General features: G+C 50.9%; 2 protein-coding genes across 2 annotated transcripts; one reads left to right on the top strand and one right to left on the bottom strand.

Annotated features, from left to right (window-relative positions):
• Nucleotides 1-302: 302 nt before the first annotated feature.
• On the bottom strand, nucleotides 303-16593 carry ZMAT5 (zinc finger matrin-type 5). Its single transcript, XM_056326737.1, is given in 7 exon segments — nucleotides 303-471; nucleotides 473-554; nucleotides 4132-4243; nucleotides 9983-10063; nucleotides 10276-10338; nucleotides 11846-12078; nucleotides 16294-16593. Coding segments are annotated over 6 exon segments (513 nt in total). The 5' UTR covers nucleotides 11973-12078; nucleotides 16294-16593; the 3' UTR covers nucleotides 303-423.
• A 98-nt stretch (nucleotides 16594-16691) lies between these two features.
• On the top strand, nucleotides 16692-19080 carry LOC130143847 (cytochrome b-c1 complex subunit 9). Its single transcript, XM_056326751.1, has 2 exons — nucleotides 16692-16875; nucleotides 18805-19080. The coding sequence occupies exons 1-2, from the start codon at nucleotides 16735-16737 to the stop codon at nucleotides 18844-18846; spliced, it is 183 nt and encodes a 60-aa protein (XP_056182726.1). The 5' UTR covers nucleotides 16692-16734; the 3' UTR covers nucleotides 18847-19080.
• The last annotated feature ends 1355 nt before the right edge of the window (nucleotides 19081-20435 follow it).

Raw genomic sequence — 20435 nt, 5'->3', positions numbered from 1 at the left:
TAAGTCATAAACACTGGAGGAAATATTAAAAGATCAATTTTAAAAGCTTCCTTCCCTGGCCTGGACCAGCCGCATCAAGCCCAGCCGCAGAGCTGCGCTGAGAGCGGGCAGCGCAGGGCACAGCACAGCCAGCAGCAGTCCGAGGGGACACATCCTGCCCCAGACGACAGCAGACAGCCCCTCTGCGCAGGGCTGGAGCCCTGCTGAGTGCAGATCCCCGTTCCAGCCGCAGGGAGACACCTGCCCGACCGGCTCAGCCCAGGGGAGGCTGCCAGGCAAGAAAGAACACAACACATGCAGGCTGCAACAGGGGGGAAGGCTTTTATTGATATGAAAAGTGTATATAAATAATTCTGTCCTTTTCTTAGAGCAGGTGAGGAAGAAGTCCGTCTCCAGCACAACCTCTGCAGGGATCCCTGCGCCTCAGCCCCACTGCAGGTTGGGGGGGACTGGCCACCCTCCGGGTGGGGGGGGCCTGCAGAGACGGGGGCAGATCCTGCACTGGTGGCCAGCCTGGCGGGTACTGGAAAGGAGCTGGTTTCTCAGGCAGAGCACTGCGGAGGTGGGGAGAGGGAAGGGGCAGAGGTGAGCCAGGGCTGCCTCAGTTCGACAGCAAGGCCCTGCTGAGGGGCTGAGCTTCCCTGTGCCCCCTCCACTAGCTCCCAGAAGAGGAGGGGTGCAGCAGAGGAGGGTTTTGGTTATCAACAAGCAGGTATATTTACCCCCCTCCCCCCCCAAATCCAACAGCAGGACTGCTGTGTAACCAACCCCCAGCCCATTCAGGCAGTCAGTGCTTGCTGCTGCAGCGCGTGCCACCGAAAACAAAGGTGGGAGCAGTAAGGTAAGGGGGTCTGCTGGGGAGGGGGGGGGGGGAGAGCAGGCACAGCCCCCTGAAAGGGGCTGCAGTGCCAGCCCCAGGCACAGCTGCTGGCAGGAGAGGCCTCGTGCTGGGAGCAAGGCTGGCCCCTTCCCCTCCCACTCCAGCTGCTCTCAACTCTTCAAACAGATGAGTTTTGAGAAGAGCAAACAAAATTAGCAGATGTTTCTTTCTGAGCAGCCTGAATCCCAAACCAGCTGTGCACTTCCCAAAGGACAAGGACCCCTCGGAAACGGAGAAACTGCCAAAACGATGGGGTGTTTTAACAGAAGCACCCTTCAGCAGAGGGAACAGGCTTCCTCCTCCAACTCACAGCCTGCCTCTCTCCCTCAGGTTTACTAGTTGAGGTCATTGCAAACACCACACCTGACTGAAGAAGTGGAAAAGCAAGAAGCATCGCTCCCTTGTCTCCAGCTGAAGAAAATGCTTGGCCAGGGCAGGTTTAAATTCATGGGAAACGTACCTTTTCCATTAATTCCTGAGTGCAGGAAACTCATTTGTTCTTTAGCACAGGCTTCCAGCTTCTCAGGCCTCTACCTCTGATCCTGATGAATCTTTTTAATTGTAATGCCAGAAGAAATCTAATCAAACTCCTTTACATAATGCTCTGGAGCAGCAGCACCCTCCTCTCCCTGCAGGGCCGACACATGGCTGAAAGCCAGCTACAGAAGTTGAGTGCAGTGTTTTCTAGGCAACTAACACGGAGCAAAGTCATTTGGTCTAATGCTTAACCCCTTGGTGGGGATTCTTCAGAGCCGGGGATGAGACAAGACTGCTAGGGCACACACCAAGCCCCTCTCGGGCAGGAATATTTTTTGTTACATCCAGGCACCGTCACTCACACACAGGGGAGCCCCCGCAGCAGCAGTATGGTGGGGTGGGGAGCAGGACAAGACATGCTGCAAGGTGGAACAACACAGCTATCAACTAATGAGCTGTTCTGTGAGCTGCAGAACTAATCAATAGGGAAGATGCTGTCTGGGTACTCAATTCCCCAGGGTCTCATAAGATACAAGTGCTATCAAAGGTATACCTACAGCTGGAGCATTCAGAATGGCTGTCCCACGTGGATTCTCTGGTGTCTAGCAAGGGTCAAGAATATTTCCAAAGGCATTAATGGGATCCCTCTCCTCTACCCACCTCTGTGTTCATGAAACCTGTAGTGCCTCAGTACCTTTGAGGGCTCAGACCCCCTTCTGATGGCAATCAGTAGTGGGCTCCACGGCGGTTACGGCAGAAGCACCCACTCGTGTGCACCGCCACATTCCACTTCCTTTGGAAATCAGGTTAAAAATCAGTCACACCCTGAGAGAGCTCTACTGCTAAGAGAACTACACAAACTCCTTCCAGCTCCACCCCAGCTCTCCAGAAAGCCATGGCACAGTGGAACTTTGAAAATACACATTAGGTGGAGGCTTCCAAATGAAGATTGTCCCTTTGAGCCCAGCCAAGCTGGGAGAGCAGCTGCACAAACGATGGGTGGAAGGCAGTGTGGCAACTCTCCATCCATGGGGCTAATTCAGGTGACACAAATGGTGCTGAAGTTACTGCCTTTAAGAAAGTGCTACCCTTCTGCCAAGGCTGCAGGGGGCCACTTCTTATCCAGTGTGGTGTTTTCTTTGCACTGTGGTGTACCTGGAGACTGCAAGGCAGTAGCTCCAGCTGTGGCTGCTTGCCAGGTATCCTGCTAGAAAGCCCCTGGCAAGGCAGAGACAGAAACTCAACTACGCTCACAGGCTGAGGCTTAACACAGCAAGGGCTTCCCATCACACTCTGGGAGATCACACTTCCAAGACCTCTTACATCGCAGCTTGAATCCTTCCTACTCAGTGCTGCCAGAGAAGACAGGTGGAGCTGGGTCTCTAGCATCTCCTTTTAGAGATGACTGCCCTCAAGAGCACTTTCTCTACTGTTTTGTGCAGACTAATGGTCTTTATTGACATTACCAGCCAGGCAAGGGAGCCCCATGGCAGGTTATCATCCAAACCCACAAATTCCCCAAAGCACCGTTAGATCCTGCCAGAGATTTGTCACATTTCAGGGACCTTGAGGACTGCAGGAGGGAGAGGGAGCTCCTTGTCCTTAAAAGCATTTTCAGGAGGAACATAAGACTCCCTGGGCGCCAGGAGCACAGGGACCGGCCTTAAACAGACCCTCTTCCCTGGCAATGCAAAATAACTTCTCTGGCAGACCTCCGTCAAAACACAGTTGCTTGGAAGGGCAATGCTGGGGCTGGAGAAGCACAAGAGAAGAGAAATTATAGGGACAGGTGTCAGCAAGGCCGGACAGAGGAAAAGAAGCTTTGAGTAGTTGGTGTTTAGTTCCTGTAGTAGATGGTTTCTGAGCCTGGAGGGACAGACAGGCTGGGTAGAAAGCAAACAACCCTAGAAATCTCAAGCCTTGTGCATCTTTGGAGGCAGCGGGGATGAAGTAGTTACAAGGGTCTGGAAATTCCTCAGGGTATACTGATGGCTATTTTCTGTAAGAGACGATCCATCTGCAGATCAAAAAATTCACAGGCAGGACAAGCAAAATGGGGCAAATGAAGTGTACGGTGTGGGGCAGGAAGGTTCCATCTGTCTCGGAGCACCACTGCAAGGCTCAGAGCAGGCAAGCTGATGGATGGAGTCAAAAAGAAAGCAACAAGCCCAGACAAGCACCAGAAGGAAGATCCTGCCCAGACCAAAGCAGAGAGGACAGGAGGAAACAGAAAAAGAACAAAGAGAGATTTGGCACCCGCCCAAATGTCATCCAATTAAGCTTGCGGCACAGTCAGGTGAGCAAAGAAACAGCAGGCACCGGCAGGCACCCCAATCCGAATGAATGCTGTGAGGAGGAGCTAATTCCACCCTTTCACTGGCAGGGACTGGCAGAGATGTGTAGACATGGCAGGCAGAGGATGGAGAAGCTGTCAACAGAAGAGGCCGGGCTCCTGCCACTGAACTCCCAGCATTAATAACAGCGCCGCCTTCCCGCACGCATCAAGGCCTGTCTTGTCCCCCTGGGTACACAGGAAGCAACGTGCACACATCTCTGATGCAGGTGTGCAAGACCAGATCCATATGCCCGTCTGTAGCATGTGCTAGGAGCAGGTGCACAGCGCTGGCAGGCCGAGTGTTAAATGATAGCTCAGGGACCTCTGATCACCTGTGCCTTCTATCCCACCCACAACTCTCTTGTGGGATCCCCCTCTGCATCATGCGGGCTCGAAGCAGCCGCCAGCCCTCACAGGGATGCTCCCCAGCCACCAGTACCTGTTACTCTGAGCCGCGCTCAGTCTCTTTGCTCTCTTCTCCAGCCAGTCCTCAATGGTGCCAGGTGGGACATCTGCTCCCTCCTGTCGTAGCTCCTTTGATCTCTGCTCCCCTAGTTGAGAGAGAGAGTGCCATCAGACGCTCATACTGCAGTCCTTTCACTCCATTAAACCCACTGCTCATTACCCTGCAGAGTTTCTTATGGTGGAGAGTTTGCAATTTGCCTGTAGCAGCCCCTCCTCCTCCTCCTCCTCCATTCTCCACCTGCCATCTGATGCTTGGCCTCCTCACTGGTGACAGCTCCAGCCAGACGGAGCCAGGAACAAGAACTAAGCCAGTGAGCAGGGTGGCAGTTTGGACACCTAACTGAGGGGAGTCTGACATCTCCCCCCGGGGCAGATCGTCCTCATGCTTGCCTGAAACAGCCTCTGCTGGCCCTGAGCTGTTTCCAAAGATGTGTCCCTCCACCTGGCAGGAGGGACATTGCCACCTCTGCCTACTTAGGTGGGAGTGACAGGGATGTCTGTCCGGATCGATGCAGACTTGGCAGGCCATGAGAGTCTGAAAGGTTCAGAGTGCGTGTACGACCAAGTGACGGGATTTCAGAAATGCTGTCAGGTCTAAGGCACATGCTGTGCGACGCATCCCCAGCCCCTGCAGAGACAGGGCAGGAGGCTGTAGCCCAGCGCTGCTCAGCCTAGGTGCAAAATCAGAGCAGAGCATGGTGGAGGAAGGGAGAGGAACAAGTTCCTGCATTTTCTTATACAAGTTAGGAATGAGCAAGGAAACCAGCAGGAAACCTCTGCTGCCTACCAAGAGACAGGGCAGCCTGAGGTCCTTGTAAGCTTTCAACCTCTCCGTCACTGTAGGGGTGGCTGTGTGGGGCAGATGCCCACAAGCACCCTGTCCTGCAGCACTGTCTTCTCCAGACAGAAGGGCACAGAGCCAACAGGGCAGCCCAGCACTCCCCAGTCCCTCCCACTGGGCAGAAATCCACAGCTGCCCAGTTAGTAAAGCTCCCCAGTCCCCCCTTGGCACCAGAGACAAAGTAAGAAGGGATGCTAGTGGAGAACAGGGTCTAGCACAAGTCCTTGATGTGAACGACACAGCCATACTGCTGCCAGCACGTCAGGCAGAGTGGGCTGAGGAGATGCTCAGAGCTCTTAGATCTCCAGCCTAGTGGAAAGTTCCCACCTAACAGAAAAGGGAATGTGATACTTTTTTAAACAAACACCGATGTTAATAAAAAAGAAGCAGGCAGCTGTGTGTCATTCCCTTTTGTCCCGCTCACCAAACCCTCCAGGGACAAGCGCTCTGGGGGAACCCTGATCCCATTTAGAGATCAACCTGCCAATAGTCCCAGCCTGGCAGCAGCCACCTGCAGCCATGCCCACCAGGAGCCTGCTCCACACCTACATGCCATATGTCACACGTTTAAGGAAAATATTATACGTTTCCAGACAGGGTGTGATATTAATATTGCTTGGGCAGAGTGAAGGATCACTTCATCCTACTGGTGGCAACCAATTATTCATCTGCCTGTTGAATATTAATAAGGATGGCAGAAATGTGCTACACAATGAGCAGCCGGAGATGGATAATTTGTCATCTAGCCTTTTCATCTGCTGCTGGGAGGGGTGACGATGTACTCCCTGCCACCACAAAGACAGCCTGCTGTGGTCCTGATGTCGAGGTGCTGCTCTGCAACCCGGCGATAAGGATACGCTCGGAGACAACGCTCCCACAGTTGTTCATTCCCAGGGAGCAAAGCCCAGCAGAGCTACTTGGGGTCAACACAATAGCCTGGCCAGGCCAGGGCACTGGGGAAGGAAGAAGCTCAGTCTGGTGAGCTGGGCACTGCTCACATTCAGGATATCTGAATTCAGCTCCTAGGTTAGACTTCCCTGGCAAGCTTGACCACAGCCGTGTTATTTCCCTTTGTTCCAGGTTTCTTGATCTGTTGAGTGCCTGGGCACAACCCCATCAAGCAAGGGGACAAGCAGTGGTTGCGAGAGGCTTCAACGAGGCAGGGAAGAAAATCACAGAGAGAAACCTCTCTCGCCTCTACCTACCACTGAGATTTCCTTTTCATCCAACTCCAAGCCCCAACACAGAACAGACCAAAAACTGCCAAAGCCTCTCTGTTTAGAGCAGGGAGCCCCAAGGCCACTGCCCCAAAGTGTCACACCAGGAACTGATGGGAGCCCACGGACTTGAGCAGCCACAACTCACTGTCTCATCCAGAAAAGCTCACCAACTGCAGTGGAATGATTCCAGGCTCATGCTGGCCTAAATGAGGCCCCAGGTGTCCAGATCAGAAAGATATCCAGCTGGCTCCCCATTTACACAGCTCTGTGAGTTACAGCTCCAAAGCACTCCAGCCCTCAGGCTGAGAAATAAGGCAGCAGGTACAGGCAACCGTCTGGCTCCGCCCACCTTGATGCGTGCCCATCAAAAAGGCAAATCTTTTGCTGCATCTTCTTCTGAAGCACACACATCCCATCCAGGGACCACCAAAACCACCATGAGGTTGGAAATACCCCTGAATGTCAACAGGTACTTCAAGGTGTAACTCTGAAACACAGTAACCAGCCCTTACTCCTCATAGATGGTCACGCAGCCAGCCAGATTGCAGCAGCAAGACAGGTGTGAAGGTGCTTCCCCTCCTCCTTCTCACTGGGATGTTTGTTTCATAGTCTAATTACAGCCAATTAAAAGGGTGTCTCTAGTCATGAAGTGCCTCTCTAATGATGCCAAAGCTGGAGTCCAGATTTACCTTTGCTCCCCATGCAACTTTTAGCATGAGTTTTCTTCCTCAACAAGGCACTACGGTATGCAAGATGCAACCATGAGTACTGAGCAGGTCACCCAGTGAAGAGATTTACATGTAATCCTTCAGCTGCCTCCCTGGGCCAGAAGATGTGGCAGCCCGAACCTCTCCAGAGCACATGAACAGCAGCAGACTGTGGGTGAGAGATGAGGTTGACGAGGCCCTGCCATGTCAGCAGCTTAAGAAGTTACCACCCTGCAGCCAAGGAGCGGCAGCCGACTGCGAAAGCGCTCCTTCTCCTGCTCATTGCTAAGTTAAACCGGTTCGCTACAGTCACCCCCAGCAGAGTCACTCATATTCTTTCAATCACACAGATATACTGCAAACACTCACCCAACTGTGCCCTTACTCTCCCCTTGCAGATCCAGCTAGCTGGAGCTCACCAAAGAGGCTGGCTTGTGTCAATATTACCAGCAGAAGTGACGCAGATTAGTGGGGAGCCAATAACTTTAAGCAAGAAGATGGCAATTTGACAGTGACTTTTCCTGACACGACTGTACTTAAAATGACAGCCTGGAAGTGTCTTGCTGATGAATGATGCAGCAGATGCAGAAGGCTAATGCTCTGATGCAGGAACAGCTGGGAATATGCCTCCCTCCCTGCTGAAGGTGTAAACTGTTGCTTGTTGGTGAGTATATTCTACAGGGTGCAGAAATGCTGAAGCCAAACTAGGACACGCTCTAAGCTGTTACAGAACAGTGAATCGTCCAGAAATTGTCCTGCTTAACCCACAAGACTAACACAAACAACAAGGTGAATTCCCGGCATTAAAGAGGCCAAATGTTAAGAATAATGTAACGTTTCCTTTGGCTGTAATAACACCACATCGTTAGCAAGGAGAGCTCACTGAAACAGAACTGCCAACACCAAACACTTAATACGGATTCAGGGACAGGTTCAATATTTACATGATAAAGAAAGTACCATCATGGTTTAGCAGTGTTAAAGTCACAAACTTTAGAGGTCTGTGTGATTCTCAGCCTGCTCACACGGCATTTCCATGGAGCAACACCACAAGAGAGGTGAGCAGGATTTAGCTCTACGTTATAAGGCATTCACGTTAGAGCAGCACAGCCAAGGACGAGGCACCCTGCCGTCACCTGGCCATAGCTCCTTGAAGTCTAATTGTTTAATTAAATGTTTGACTTGGTAATATGAATGTAAGGTTTCCAAGTAATCTCCCAGGAATCAGCTCTCTCACTAGCCAATTCTCCACTTACACCTGGCCCATTTGACAGAAGTCAATATTCAATAACAAGTGTAATTGGCAAAGAAACCTGCCCAAGCGCAGAGGAGCTTGCCAGCCTTCCCCTGCAGCTCCGCTCTGCTCCAAAGAGCTTTTACTTCCCCTGCAATAAAACAGCTTTTAATGACTGGAAATGCTACAGGTTCCCGCAAATAGGCTGCCATCCTATGCCACCTCTCGGGAGCCCAGCACTTAAACCCTGCAGCAGAGAAGGGCTGGGGAGAGGTTCTGGGCTAGCAGCGGGGAAGAAGAGCACGACTGCCAGCCTGGCACTGCTGCTCCAAGAAGGGCTGGCTGGAGTGCTCCGTCTCCCGTGCAGCCTGACGAGATGGATTTTATTGACTGCCAGCGTTGTTCAGCGATTGATTCACAGAGTCGCCTCGGGAACTCGCAGACTGACTCAGCAACAGCGAGGACTGGAATAGCTCTGTGGTGCATGCCTTCCTCCTGCTCCCCCAGGTTCACCAGAGCCCTGCCTCCCCAAACGCGATCCCTCAGAAGGCCAGGAGAGAGTGTCTATCCCACAAACACCCCAAATCTCACGCGTATGCTTGCATGTACACACACACACATACACTTCCAACACTTAAGCCTGTTTTTGCCAGACTATTGGCAAAGCAACAGTTGGCTTTGGTTAGCAGTGCGGGCACAAGATCTGCTCAGAAGTTGGGCTGCGTTAGGAAGAGCACTGCCAGCAGATCAAGGAGGTGATCATTCCTCTCTGCTCCACACTGATGAGCCCATGTCTGTGTGCTGTGGCCAGTCCTGGGCTCTCCAGTACCACAGGGACATACTGGAGGGAGTCCTGCAAAGGCAGGAGACAATGGGCACAAACCAAAATACAGGACTTCAGAAATTAAAAAAATTTACATTTTTATTGCAAACGTGGTCAAACACTGGAACAGGTTGCCCACAGAGGTTGTACAGTCTCCAGCCTTGGAGATACTCAAAACACAACCAGACGTGGCCCTGAGCAGCTTGCTCTAGTTTACCCTGCTTGGAGCAAGACAGGGTTGGGACTAGAGGATTTCCAGTGGAGACCTCAACCATTCCATAAGTTCTCACCAACACCTCACTCACATTTTCTCTAACCACCAAAGTAACGGATCCTATAGAGAAAACAGAGCTGCTACCCCTTTTAGGGCAAGGAGGTGGTACTCACAGAATGAAAAAGTTCAATAGTGCTCTGGAGACCCACAGCAGTGGAGCAGCTGCCATTCATCCTCTGCCAAAACTTCAGTCCCACCCAAAGCCACATGAGCAAAGGCCATTTCTGGATCCAAGACCTCATGTCCTCTCCTCAGGACAACCCAACTGACAGAAAAAACTGGCTCTTCCCAAGAGTGGAAGCAACAGCTCCCGGTAATGAAAGGCAGGGGGAAATCAAATCCATAAATTTAAGGGGAAGTGATGTACCAGTGCCCTCTGCTGCTGACAGTTTTTATTCCCTGACTGTACAAAACCCCAAGGGCTCAGAAAGCCCACTCTCTGCTGCGAAGTAGTAACAGCATTGCTCAACTCTAGGTTTGTGTCTGTGCCAGCAGATCAAGAGCAGGAAGCATATGAAAAACTGCAGCACTTACAGCCATGCTACAGGCTTACATAGCACTGAGAGGCAGGCGGGAGGGATCCATGCTCGGCTTGATGCATACAGGCAACATGGGATCACAGGCTCTTGCTGCACAACCCCTCACATGCCCCTTTGCAGCCCAAACTCCCTGCAGCAACTCCCACTCCTCAGAGACCCCAGGAAATTTTCTTGTTTGAGGACTCACCTTGAACCTGGGCACTCAGCTTCTCCAGGTCCTGCTCTGTCATGTGGGAAAATCTGCAGTTGGACCCAAAATCACACTGTCCTGGAACAAAAGCCATGGAGCTCCATGAGAGCTGCACACAAGGTTCTCCCTTGTAAATGCGTACGCAAACCCAAGATCCATCACACCTGTGTGCCAGGCACAGAGGCCCAAGCCCTTCGCTCCCTCCAAGACAAACACACATGCCAGAGCTCTCCAGAACAGGCTTGGGCTGCTGGAGCTCAGGCAGTTTTTCCTACCTCAGAAGTCCTCACCTGTTTGCAGAAACTTCCGACAAGGTTTCTTGGTTTGCTCCTCTTGCAGGATAGCAGCAGCATCTAGGGCAGACAAAGGACAAAACAGGGTAAAGATGTCTTGCACAGCAGTACCCTGTGGATAACTGGCTAGCTGAAAAGGGTCACATAGACATAGTCCAGCTGGCTGGACAAAAATGCACATCGCTCTCAGCTTATCTGAAGTAAAGCAAAAATACACTGTCTTTGGCTGTTCTTGTTACACAATAACAGGAAGATCGCGGTGGGAAAAGAATGTTGCAGGTGGGAACAGATAACTACAGAAGAGAAACTAGGGGTGGGCTTGATATTTAGGCAACTAACCAATAATGAGCTTAACTTTCGTAATATGTATGAGCTAATTATAACAAGGCATAAAAGGTGACTGTAAGGTACAATAAACGAAGTCTGCTGATCACTTATATTGAGTGACTGTGTCTTCCCTCCGTCGCGACAGTACCCCATCGTATCATGGTCCCAAACAGCTCTGTGGTCTAGTGGGAAGCCACTTTACAGGACAACCAGAACTTAAGCCACAGACAAACTGCCAATTAACAGTCCCTCTTTGCACTCCTGGCTTCAGCTTTTCACTGGCTTGCAAATATCACCTTTGCTTTCTGCTTCATGCCTTCTCCCCATGTCAGTAGAAGAAAAGAAGCATGACAGAAAAGCAAGGACTGCAGCACTTCTGTGTAGCAGAGAAAGATCAGACGGACTCACAGAGCTCTCAGAAAAGCTCTGTGGGAGGCCTCACAGAACCCAGTTCAGAGTCTCCAGTGGACACCACTGAAATGGTCCTTCATCTCCCAGAGATGTCCTGGGGAAAATGAGCCTCAAAGATACAGCAGCTCCCACTGACTGTGGAAGAACTTCCACTGGCTGATGTCAGGCCACAGAGTCTAGAGACAAGAGGAGATGAACCCCCTAATCAGGGATAAGATGAGGAATGTTATCAATCAGAGTTAAATCAAGGGTTGCAGCCTGGTGAGAAGTCAAGTACTAGGTAATCTGCCTCACCATCATGGACCCAGCTAGACCTGAGCTGGGGCTGTTGGTCCTCCACACTTGGCCATTACAGAGAACCCTCTCAACTTCCACAATGGTTAAGCAGACAGCAGAGTCACCCAGAGCTCCGCAGGATATCCCTCACCTAGCTAGCCAGGAGACAAACACAGCCTGCAACTCCTGGTTTGCAGAAGGACTTCTCACCTTCAGGAGCTGTAACTCACTTTGTTCTCTCATGTCTCCTGTCTCAAGAGTTGCTCATGATGCCAAGAGAGCTTTACCTGCAACTCCTGTTCGCAGCAACAACTTCCCTATCTCTTCCTTCTCATTTCATCTCCCAGCTGACGGGGAACCGTCCCACACCCAGACTCGTAAGGGTTTTGCCTCTGAGACTGCCTGACAGCGACAGTATCAAGTCTGTAATTCAGTGGCACAGACAATCTGAATATAAATCATCAGTGCTGATTTATTTTATCTATTTCCCCATCCCTTATCAATCACCTCCCCAGTCCCAGAAAGGGAGAGGCAGACAGTTGGCAGTACCCACCTCGGAATAAGTCGTACCAGACTCTCTTAGCCCTGAGATGCTGCACTCCATTGAGGTGTTTCTTCCTGTTGTGAAGGTTGTCCTGAAAGGACCTGTCACAGTAGTCACAGAAGTATCTTTTCCCCATCTCTCTTCCAGCAGAGCAGCATCAGCATGGCCTGGGAACCATCAGACAGATCCTTGGCGTCCAGCCATGCCTGCCCTGGGGATGTAGGATCCAAGATTTATAGCGCCTGCTTCCAAAGGAGAAGAACACAAATCATTTAGGGCTCGCAGACTGAGAGAGGTGACACCCAATAGTATACATTCTTGTCCATCAGAGACGGGTAAGGCAGCATATGCTGCACATACAGGGCAGAACAGGCTTGGATCCACATTTCTTAACCTCTATTACTCAAAGCAACAACAGCTCTGCTGAAAGAATTCTCCCTGGGTGTGCTGAAGTTTAGACCACACAAAACTGAGACCTTAGAGAGCCAACAACACCTAGCCACGACCTGCACCACGGAACGTGCTGTACAAACCATCCAAAGTGCAAAGAGGAGGAACTAGATGTCCATGCCACAGTCTCCACCTGGGGCCCCAGGACTTTAACCCCAGACAACCTCCACAGAAGCTGCTATGCATGAGGAAGGAAATTACCCTGTGACGATCTCTACAAGGTAAGGAAGAAACTCTGCAACTCCTTAAAGATGGAATAAAAAGCTGATCTCACCTGCACTGTAAGTGGGAAGTGGCATTACAAACACTAAAAGACACAGCATTTCATTCAGTTCACTAGCCACCTATTTACTCCTGTACATCAAGGACTGCTCTCCTCATCCTCCCCAGCCTATGTCTCCTTCACTGAGTACAGCACTTGCAATAACTAAGATCACAACAGCCTTACAGCCAGGAAGAAAGAACTCCCAACTCCATGGCCACTGAAAACAACGTGGAGGTGCCCAGTCCTTTTCCTCCCGCAGTGGAGGGGGGATTATCACACGTGTATTTGTAGTCCGGAGGCTCTGCTGTGGAGTCTCAAGAAGTAACAGGCCAGAATTTGGGTGCTCTCATCTGTTCTGGGCCTGGAGCAGCCCAGACTCTGGTAGAGGAGATGGGCTTTGTGATTAAGTGCAGCCCTGGCGCCACTGGCTGACCTTGCTGGAGGTGCAACAGATATCCTGGAGGAACTGTAAGTCCTCTCCCAAGTGATATAAAGGTTCCTGATAAATGCTAAAGATGGATGGACTGAGAGATAAACTCCAAAAGCAATTCTCCAGTTTTTGACACCTTGACAGCCAAATGCATTTAAAAAATGGCATGGAGACCGGTGCAAGAAATAAAGATTTTATAAATAAAACAGTGTCAGAATCAATCACAGCCTCCCCAACGATTCCTCAGAATCAGCAGGAAGAGCAGCAGCAACCGGCAATCCCTCAGAGCTGAGCATGCTGAGCTAAGGCAGTTCTGCCAAGCCCTCCTGCCAGCCATCCATCCACCCTGGCATCTCATGAGCAGCTGTGCTGAACTTCCTTCCTGCCCCCACTCCCAAGAACTGCCGCTTCAAAACCAAGTCCCTGGAAACCTCTCAGGCCTCACACCACAAGTTAAAATGTAGTCTCCTCCATCTGCATCCAGCTGCATTCAATGAAAAGACCTGATTTTTTTGAATCAGCTTGCAAACCTTCGCACTGAAGGCAAAATGTTCCAAGACTCCAACTGAACTTGCAATTTCTTTGTTTTCAGGTTCTTTCCTTGTTCTCCTGATCAAATATCTTGTTGGGAGGTGATGCTGATCAGCCAGCCAGCCACCTCTCCCTGATGCAAACTGCTTCACCTGCAAATGCAGTCAGATCTGGCTCCTGCCTGGAAGGTGTAACTGGGCTCTGTAGGGCTCGAGGTCTGAAATTGTCCTATTTCCGCCCAAGAAACCTAAACCCTAGTGCTGCTTAATGAACATTAACCCACAGTTTTCCTGCAACCTTTACTAGATCATCCCAGAGTTCTGCAGCCAGCCTGGCAGCCAGCTTTGCTGCACTGGGGTGGGGCTGTTGGAATCCAGAGGGACTCTTACCCTCAGTGTCTGGGCTGCTGGCAAGCGCTGCTGTGGCTTTTAAGTATTGAAAAATCCCCATTCTGCATCTTATGCCATAGTCTCCCAAAGTTTCTGGTAACATAAAAGCTTCCTGTTTCAGCTGCTGGCTCCTGCACTCCATCTCTGCAGAAGCAGCTGCTGTGAATGAGGAAAACAAATGAGATTCTGCAGTGGTCCCACACAAGTTTCCACAGATCTCAATGGGAATTCTGCCTGCAGAAGCCCAGCAGCAGCCAGCCTTTGAAATCATATTTCAAACTTTTCCTTTCATCACCCCGACAGCAATAATTACAGAAGCTCGTTCCCCCTCCTTCCCCAACAAGGAGGGCAGAAAGCTGCTACAGATTTCAGGCAGCCAGATCCCACACCCCAGAGGTGCCGGCTCCCAAATTCTTCCAGTAACTCCCATTACAGGGGATGAACGAAATAAAAAAAAAAGCAATTAGAGGAGCATCAGATTCTCCCAGAGATCGCCCCCTCCATAGATTACACTGAACACTTATTTCTATCTTTTTATGAATTCAATTGCATGGATTATCTTGGCTGGATTCTGACAACTCTCTGCAGTATCAGCAATCCACAGTGCTTTGCTTTGCGCTGAACTAGTATGTAGGAATAAAAGCTGCTTCTGAGCAGCACTGGCTAACCTATTTCCATTTTCCCAAACGGCTCAAACAGTAAACAAAGAGCGTTATTCAGTTGAAAACAGAGATGTTTTCTAATTAAATCCATTTTACTCATTATGAAATAAAAGTAAATGTAGCTGCTTTATAAAGAACTGCTTCAGCCTGGCCATTTCCTCTTAACATTTCTAGACCCTAATTTGCAATTGAATTCAGGTGAATAGACCCCTGGACCCACAGACAGCTATAAACAATTTCAGACAGGCTTCATACCAGCTTAGAAGTCTTTCTGCATAAATCCAAATACAAAAAACCTGAGGCTTTGTCTTGTATCTCGAATGCTTAAAAGTATTAACAAAAAAATCCTCCGCTGTAAGCCTCTCAGAGGAATGTTTTATAAGAAACAGCATGTTTGAAGACACCTAGCAGGTGTTTCATTCATCTGGCTGAGCTGCATGGTAAAACTCCAGGCAAGATCTCACGTGCACCATCCTACGTTTTCCCCTCTCAAATTGCTGCCAAAACAGTCCACATTGTACTAGCTACAGATTTTCTTTAGGACTCTCCAGGGGTTCTTTCATTGATTTCTCCAAGATGTGGACATAGGGAAGAAGGTGACCCAGAAATTGGCAGACAGCAGATGTGTTTTCATCAGGGTGTAACTGCTTTTCTCCACGCTGAACCCTGAGAATTGCTGCTGGGCCTTGATCTCAATTTCCTGCTTTCTTATAGCCCAGGCTCGGGGCCATTTCAGCCACTTTGGATATCCAGACAGATGTGAAGTTAATTAAATCCAAGTGTCAAGCTTATGATTTCTCAGCTGCCAATTTAAATGTGCTCATATCTCTACGGGAACACACGAAACACCGGCAGTCTGCCAGCACCTTCACAATGACAGTGGGACAGATTCTGATTACCATTACACCCGGTGTAAATCCAGAGCTCAATTCAGGATAAACAGTGACCTGTCCATTATGCAAACCCATCCTAGTGGTAGCAGTTTATAGGTTATTGGGGAGCTTTGTCTTGGAGACAATCCCTAGCAGTTAACTTTGAAAAATAATAACTGAGCTTTGCAAAGGGCTGGCCTAAGGGATAACTCTATACACAGGGCAGAGGAATATGTCAGGCACCTTCCAGCCTCTGCATGGGCTTCCAGCACAAGCAGAGGCTTTGCCCTACCACAGAAATCGTATGAATCTCCACAGTAGCTGCACGCAGGGTCCCCAAACACAAGTAATGATAAATGACTACATAGCCAGACTATGTACTGTTTCTGAGCGGCTGAGACAAATGAAACGATAGGGCAAGTGTCACTTGAGGATCCGTTCTGAAACTGAACGTAGACCTTTGTGTAAGAACAGTTCTTCAGAGGGATGATTTCAATTTTAAGATTTCCCTGCCCGCCTTGTCTGTCCTTTTCTATACCCAAATTCACCTCTCTTTCCCATCGGTGCTGGAGCCACCCTGAGGCCCCTTTGCCCTCACTGAGGTTAAACAGAAAGAAAACCATGAAAAGAGGGTGGCAAATGGGAACATTTCCACTTCAGTGATGCCACCCAGGGCCACACCATGCTCTTCCCAAGGCCTCTGGAGCAGCTATCTGAGATTCCTCCATCTTTTATGAGCCACAACACCCACCCCCAGTTCAGACTTCGCAGCTGCTGCTCCTCACTGCCCTCGCAGCGGCCCGGACAACAAGAAAACACCCAAACTACCCCCAGCAGATGCGAACACGAACACAAAACCTTTTTCTCCGTTTCACCCTTTGCAGGTCACCCTGGCAGGGGGTGTCTCCTGCCCCAGACTCCACAGCCAGCACCAGGCCCACCCCGCAGCGGGGGAGCTCACCCAAGGCCCTTCACTTCGCTGTAGCTGAGGTGAGGCCTGCAGCCCACCGGCCTGCGCAAACCGGGCCGCGGCACCCCAGAAAAGGGACAGTAAAGCCTCGGGATGCGCCGCGGGGCCCGCTGAAGGGAAGGCCGGGGTGCCGGGAAGGGAAAAGGCGCCAGGAGGAGGCGGTGCCTTATCCCACAGGCCGAGCGGAGCCCTCAACCCGCCTCCCACCGCCCCGGCCCCCTCCCTCCCCGCACTCACCTCCCGCCGGGCCGGGCCGCGCGGTGCCTGCCGGGAGCGTCCCCTCCCCTCCCAGCGGGCTGCGCGCCGCGCACGCGCAGGGCGGCGGGAAGATGGTGTTGCTGCGGCAGGCGTACAGCGCGCTCTTCCGCCGCACCTCCACCTTCGCCCTCACCATCGTGCTGGGCGCCGTCCTCTTCGAGCGCGCCTTCGACCAGGGCGCCGACGCCATCTTCGAGCACCTCAACGAGGGGGTAAGGGAGGGCGGCGGCGCGCCGCGAGGCCTCCCAGGCCTAGGCCCGGCCCTGAAGGTCAAGCCGGCCCCGCTTGGGCCCAGCCCTGAGGCCCGCTCCCGGCGGCCCCGGCCACCTGCCGCCGCCGTTCCCCCGAGGGCTGGGGCCGCAGCCCGGCGCTGCCGTGCGGCGGCTGCCCCATCTGGGGGGCTTCGCTGTTGTCGCGGCGGCTGGTGGGCAGGTCTTCGCGGTGTTCTTGGGCTTCTGCGGCTGCGGGGCCGCAGGGCAACGGGTGTCACAGCCGGTGGGTGCAGGAGGTTCAGGTGGGGCGTGCTGGCTCGCACCGTAGGCCCCAACCCTGCCTCTGTCTCGGTCTGCCCTTGGCAGGGGGAGCGGGTAACAACCCGTGACCCATGCAGCACGGTGGGGTCTGCTGTCCCGGGCATGAACGTTAAGATCAGATGGGTCAAGTCGGCCTTGTATTTCAAAGTAGAGCTGTGATATAGAGTTGTGATACCTGCCTGGATACTGAGTCACATGGACAGGACATAAACCGGTTTCCTGGACAGGATGAGGCAGTACAACGCGTGCCCTAAGAAAAGGCAGAAGGTGCTGTTATTTCCATCTTGCACCAAGTACAATAAAACGACAAACGTAGTGTGTTGTACGTCCCCATCTGCAGCGCAGCAGTACTCTTCCCTATCCTGCAGTGCTGATGTGCCTTGGGGCTCTTGGAGCACCCAGGGCGCAGTTTCCCTGGATAGCCAGGCCACCTTAATGGCTCCGAGGCAGAAGAGAGCTTCCCTGTGCCTTCCTTGACAGCGTGATATCTGCTCTTTGGCCTTCTGAAGCAGGTCATGAAACCAGCTGTAAACTGATACCACACAAAGTGACATCTTCACTGCTCTGAAGTAACTCACAAGGGGTTGGGTGAGCTGAGGAAACACAGTAAAGAGCAAGACCAGGGTCCCTTTCTTCTGCTTTTTAGCGACAGTAATTTGTTAAAACCTGACATAAAATCACATCTGAACCTCAGCTTTGCACTCTGCTCCTTTTTCTTAATTGTAGCATTAATTTTCTGCATGCTAATGTTGTCTCAAGCAGTGTCGGGAAATGGCATTATAAAGGAAGCTAACTGTTTTTGAAAATCTAAAGCATTGTCTGCAACAAACAGCAAAGCACGGTACATGTGTTACTTTTGCGCAGCACTTCCCGCAGTCCTGATTGTGCCAGCAAATTTCAGTGCCTGAAACAGGATTCTGTGCATTTTGTATCTCTGGGAGCAGAAGTGCCCTTTCCAGCCTGTGTGGGAAGCTGAGGCAATGTGACTGGAATATTCTGATAATCTCTGGCTCGCGGAGTAGGAGAACAGGGGAGGTGGGATGTCTGCAGCTTCCTCCTCGTCTAGTCAAAAAGCTGCGGAGCCCCCTGCATGCCTTCCCTGTCCCACAGACCCAGGTACAGGACTCCATCTGCTGCCTCCTCCACAGGCAGGACAAGTGTGGGGAGCTGAGGCACAGCAGTATCAGTGGGTGCTGTTCTTGCTAAGCTCCGAAAGAAGAGTGGGAAGGTGGAGGGGACAGACAAAGCAGGAGGAGGACAAACTGTTCCACAGCAGAAAGCAGCTTCATGCCCCCAGAGCAGGCTTGTGGCTTCTCAGCTGCCATCTTGCTGCTCCTCCCAAAACCTTTGTGTGGGACTCTTGCTGTTGTGGAGCAGGGAGTGCCACTGCATAGCGGGGAGGCACAGATGACAGTACCCACGCTGTCCTGTGCCCTGCTGGTACTTGTGGATGTATTTTTGTCTAAACTCTTCTTTCCCCATCTTGTTATTGCATGTCATGGATTTAGATTTCATAACTTGCATTTTAAAGCAAAACTTTATCCTAGGACTATGGAAAAGCTGGCTAAGATTACTATTCAGGTTTGGGTTTTTTTGTTTTGCATACAGAAACTGTGGAAACACATCAAGCACAAGTATGAGGAAAAGTGATTGAAATGCTCAGCAGCAGGATCCAGCCTGGGGTGGCAAAAGATGCTGCAGAGAAGGATTTGGCCTCCTGAAAGTGGTTGTAACAAAACGGAAATGGAATCCTGACTGAACAACTCCGAGCCAGATTATATCAGCCACCTACTGATATGATTTAAACTGAGATGGACTCAAGGAGTTCTGCTGCTGTAATCAAACTTACTGTGTTAAAATAAAAAATTCTTGGTCCGTGTCTTATGTCTGTGTGTTCACCTGACTCATCCTTTGGCCTGCTTGTCACTTCTCCTTATCTGGTAGATGGAGAGTGCTTAAATATGGCCCTACACCTTAGTTTCAGGACACTAAGAAATCACAATGTCCAAAAACTTTGAAAGACCTGAAAGCATTTATACAGCTGTGGTCTACTGACACTACCCTTGGCTTCTGCCTGGTGAGAACTTTGAGAGGGGTAAGGAGCTGTCTGCTTTCTTCTGGTCTTGGTCACAGAAAAGTGACTTAAAATCATTTACATGCTCTTTAAGTCATTTACACCTTTGATGCAAGACCAGGTTGGTTCCTAACCTGTCATCCTTCCCCAATGCTGCTGCCTTGCTGCTGGCTCTCTGACCCCTGAACTACTACAGGTGAGTGCTGGTGTGCGCCCATCAATCAGTCTGCTGGGCTGAAAATGGGGATGGTGTGTAACTCGCCTTGTCCAAAACCTACTGAAATGGGATGTAGATCTCTTTAATAGCTAGTTCTGTACTTTTCAGCTCTTCCAGTAGCTTGAGGGCAGAATTGTCTTGTCAGGCTTGTGTAGTATCCTACAAGCCTGCCTGCATCCTGTCTGATCAAAGGGGAGCTGCTCTGAAGGGAGGGGAATCACTTGACTGTGCAAGGAGCGTTTGCTCCTCCAGCCTCTACTCCAGCAGCCGTCACAGGGGAAGGAGTAATTCTGTTCTCAGCAACTGAAGAGACTACCCCTGTTCTCCGTGGCCATTTCAAACCCATCTTTCTTCACAGGGAAGGGCTATTCAGGCACTACTTGGGGTAATGATTCAGTTAATTACTCTGGGGTCTCAAGTGGCTGTAGGAAGATCAAGCTGTGTGACTCCTGCCCTTCCCACTATAGCAGCCCAGCAACCACATCTCTCCTGCCTCACTAAAAATTCATCCTTATTAGTGAAAATAAACAATGGATGGGGCAGGGGCAAGTTAAAGCCAGCGCTAATGAGAGGAAGCTTTGTTGGCTTTGCAAATGGGTGTCAGGAGTAAAACATTTAAGAACACAAAGAACACTTGAAAAACATTGTGCTTGTGTTTTCTGAGCAAAAAACCTACAGCTTTCGCAGTCCCAGCTGTGCTCTTACAGAGATGCTCAAAAGGAAGTGCTTTAGCTTTCTTGGGATAATCTCATACAGTGTTAAGACTGCCTGCTTTACTACCAGCTCTGTCTGCAGTGCTGATCGCTTCACGCTGTGCTGAGCAGGTGATACAGATTTGCAGCTTCTTAGAAGCAAGAACTGAAGATGAATACAGTATTGGGAAGGGGGAGACAGCATTGTAGCAGACTGGCAGAGAGTAAATGAAGCTATTAGGCCAGAGAACAGTAG

This window comes from Falco biarmicus, chromosome 1 (genome assembly GCF_023638135.1).
Source record: "Falco biarmicus isolate bFalBia1 chromosome 1, bFalBia1.pri, whole genome shotgun sequence".
Taxonomy (NCBI): Eukaryota; Metazoa; Chordata; class Aves; order Falconiformes; family Falconidae; genus Falco; species Falco biarmicus.
Note: the sequence above shows the minus strand (reverse complement) of the source record. Positions and strands in the feature narration are given on the sequence as shown.